Here is a 3,752-nt window from a genome sequence, read left to right as displayed (position 1 = left end):
GTTCCTTTTGGCAACCGCAGGTTCTGGCCAGTTGTTTGTGCTACGTGTGAATTATAGCATACTTTCCAGCGCTTGCAGGAAATTATTTTTAAATGGAGAGACAAAATTTAAATGGCTGTGCACACTGAAATGAATCAAAGCAAAGCATCAAAGCATGTCCAACTTTCAGTTGGAAGTATATAAAACTGTTATTTCATTTCATCGTTTAAATTAAACTAATAATAGCTAAATAAACAATTCAAATAAGCTGTATTTAATACACAATAGAAATATAATTTAAGCCTTTGAATACTATGGCATAATTTGAAAATTTTGCGTTCCCAGTGTGCAGCTGTGCACTTTGGTCCACAAACTTATCCATTGCTCTCGAAACAAATCCCTTTGTAGTCCAGGCCGGCATAAAATGAGGAAAAACACCACGAAGCAGCCGCAAACAAATTGGGGGATCCCCAGCGTAAGCCTACCAAAAACAAGTCACGTTTCGAGGCGCAGTACACACACACATGCAAGCGCCGAGTTGCGGGCCAGTTCGCATAATTGTATTGCATAATTTTAGCACGCGCTCAGTCCCCAGTCCCCCTGCCACGCCTCCTAGCCTCCTCACCCCTTAGCCCAAGACAACCATCATGCTATGTGAAGGCAAACTAAGCGCATCCCATAAATACGCCTAGAAATATGCTCCAATATTTTTGTAGCTACCGCACACCTACCTACACAGACAATTCGCACTACTTTTCTCATTACAAATTGGATTTTGCAGTCACATTTCGCTTATTACGTTCAAAATCCATGCAAATTTCTTTATATGCACCCAACCATCCCAGCGCAAAAGTGTTTCTCCCATTGAACCGCAGTTCTTGCTCCTTTTTTTCCGCATTTTCATGGCACACTGAAAAAACTTTTTTATTTCCTGCAATAATATCTAGCAATAAGAAAGTTACAATGATTTCTTCAATAAATCATGTAAAATATACATTTTTATGCAATTTAATTGTATTTAAGTATTTTAACACGGTTTTCTATCAACAACATGAAATACAAGAAATTGTTGATCTAGAAAATGTTTTATTCCGTGCTTTAGCATAAATTATAATATATTCTAATTTGACCGGGGCTTTTATTTCCCAGTCTCATTTGGCGGGTGGGATAGGAAAATTGTGCAAAAGGAATACTTGGTGTGCTTGCATCTTATTACTATTGCCCACAGATACAAGGGAACACACAAGTACAAACAAACAACTGGCAGAATAATAATATAGAGAGACGGCGGCTGCCAAGTTTATTGTGCAAATATAATTCAGTTTTCTTTTCTCTTTGGCCGATCTTTTTGTACCCCGTTCCCGTCCATGGCTGTATTCCACCTCCTCGTCCATTGCTTGCAAATTAGCTGTGTGCAACGTGATAATGCCATTTCTGTGCATTTTGCCAGCTTACAAAGTGCGCTGAAAGAACTTTATCGTCTGCAAGAGTGTAGATTATACAATCAGGCTGGTGCTGGAACTCGGCAAAGGAATAAGTTTTAAGGCCTGCCGCGTGGCATTGATGTATATTTAGGAGCATCCAAGAACATTGGTACCCATGGAATAAGATATATGGTAACAATTCAGAACATTCCTATAAAAATCGTATCCTACTCACCAAAGCAACCAGTAAAAAAAATATTTTGTAAAGCTTTGATGACCTTACGAAATAAAACATAATTGGTTAATCCTTGCTTTCTTTGTTGTACAACAGTTGGTGGTTTCAGTGGACTCCATGCCCATACTTGTGTTGATTTGGCCTAAATTAACAGGAGGTGCTTCATATGATTCCTGATTTTCATCTACTGCGATTGATTTAAGTTTCTTGCAGCGTATCATGGAGAATGGTGATCCCAAATTAACTTGGAATATATTGAGACGAGCCTTTTTTAAAGGCGACTCCGAACTATCTTCTGCAGCGGAATTTTCCCTATTGGATACTTCTTCAGGTGAATTTACTTCACGAGACATCTTTCGCTTAAGTGCAGACTTCATCGACGAAATCATTAATGACATCTTTGATGATATCGTTGGCAACTTCACTGGTTCTTCAATTGATAGCTCTTTCGAAGGTTTCGATGGGGACACCATTTGTGATTCTGGTAATATAATTGATTTTTCTGATGAGTTCTTTGGCAGAATTTTCAGTGACATCTCGGTTGAATCAATGTGTGATTCCACTGCTGGCGGTGAATTTAATGCTGCAATATTTTGCGTAGTTTTTTGAGTCTTTTTTGGCGTCTTTGCAGGAGTTTTCTTTTTTTGAGCCGGTGTCTTCGGCTTAGGGGTATTTTTATTTGAGGTAACACGCACTGGAGTATTTGGTAAATTCCGGGATCTAGTCCTTGGGAATATAGGAGTTTTTGGAGTACTAGGATCGTGAATATCCTTTCGGCCACGAATATGCTCGAACGTGGGTGGAATTGGATCCACCAATGACGAATTTTTCGAAATGAATGCATTAGAATCCATCTGGAGCGATAGAAGCCTTTGGCGGTTGCGTGTCATATAAGTTGGTGTAGATGTGGCCACCGGGTGGACAGTGGATATTGAGGACTCCTCGGGGATCTTGCGAACCGTTTTTTTTGGGGCTGAATTTCCTGGTGGAGTTAAATTTGGTTGTGAACTCATTTCTTAGTTGTTTTTACTTATTTAGCTTGAAAAGTCTGTTTGCCAGCAATTTGCTAGTGATACTGAATTAAGGAACTGAATTTTCACAGTAATGTCAAAGTGATTCTGAATTAAAAAGCAAGGCCAAGTTGATTGAAGTTGCATAGGTTTATCAAATGTTCAAAGTAGCATGAAATTTCACTTTTATATTACAAAATATTCTCAAACAGAGAGATGCTGGAAAAAATAGCATCTCAAAAAAAAAGCCGAACGGTATCAAATTGTTTGAAGACCGCAGTCTGTTAAAAAACGGAAAATATTAATTAAATTTAATGCCTGGCTGGAGAAGCGACGACGTCTACTGGCGGGCAAAAGAGCAAATATTAACGAGAACCCATGGAAATACCCGCTGCAAAAACTTTGCCAGCTGTATTGCATTACGCCTTTAATTTCATTACACGTCCAGAGGGAACGGCAAAACTCCCGCCCGAGTTTCAAACTGGCCCATAAAATCCAGGGAAACACTTCTGAAGTCTGCCGGGCGACCAGAAAGGGAGCTCGCTCCTATAGTCTCGTATTGCATGGCGCCTCATCTAGACCGACACTGCAGCTCAGCAGGAGCTCGAGGAAGATGATGTGGGTGGAGTTATGACGGGTAATCGGAAAAACAGCGGGATCGAGAGGGTCCTGGCGGAATAGAGTTTATTATTTAATACTTTGAACGCCAAGCGTTGAAATTAGCAGCCATAAATCAATGAAACGACCCGCACAAGTCCACAATTAGTCGAAAGTAGAAGAATGAACGCAGTTTGTTATATGAACTAGCTGTTTTGGCTAATTAATGCCCAACATCTCATGCTGTTTGATATGGCTATTAAATGTTTTTGGCATAAACGTTTCAGAAATATACCTATTTTTAAATAAGGAAAGATTAAATATTTGCCCTTACTTATTTGTTTTTACTTTACAGAATTTGTATTATAAGTCTCTAAAGTATTGTCTTGGTAGTTTTTCTCCATCCCCTGCATTTTGCGGTTGATAAGCGACTGCGTTTTCTTGGATCTGATAGTCTAATCCAGGGCCGCATTTTCGAAACATCAGTGTATACATCAGGTAAAACTG

The 3,752-nt window shown here is 39.4% G+C and overlaps 1 protein-coding gene across 1 annotated transcript; it reads right to left on the bottom strand.

Annotated features, from left to right (window-relative positions):
- Nucleotides 1-1,682: 1,682 nt before the first annotated feature.
- On the bottom strand, nucleotides 1,683-2,662 carry LOC6556005 (probable serine/threonine-protein kinase nek3). Its single transcript, XM_001982832.3, has one exon. The coding sequence runs from the start codon at nucleotides 2,649-2,651 to the stop codon at nucleotides 1,683-1,685; it is 969 nt and encodes a 322-aa protein (XP_001982868.3). The 5' UTR covers nucleotides 2,652-2,662.
- Nucleotides 2,663-3,752: the final 1,090 nt, after the last annotated feature.

Source organism: Drosophila erecta, unplaced genomic scaffold, assembly GCF_003286155.1.
Source record: "Drosophila erecta strain 14021-0224.00,06,07 unplaced genomic scaffold, DereRS2 tig00000442-arrow-arrow-pilon, whole genome shotgun sequence".
In the NCBI taxonomy this organism is placed as follows: Eukaryota; Metazoa; Arthropoda; class Insecta; order Diptera; family Drosophilidae; genus Drosophila; species Drosophila erecta.
The sequence above is the reverse complement of the archived record's forward strand: the minus strand, read 5'-3'. Positions and strand labels throughout refer to the sequence as shown.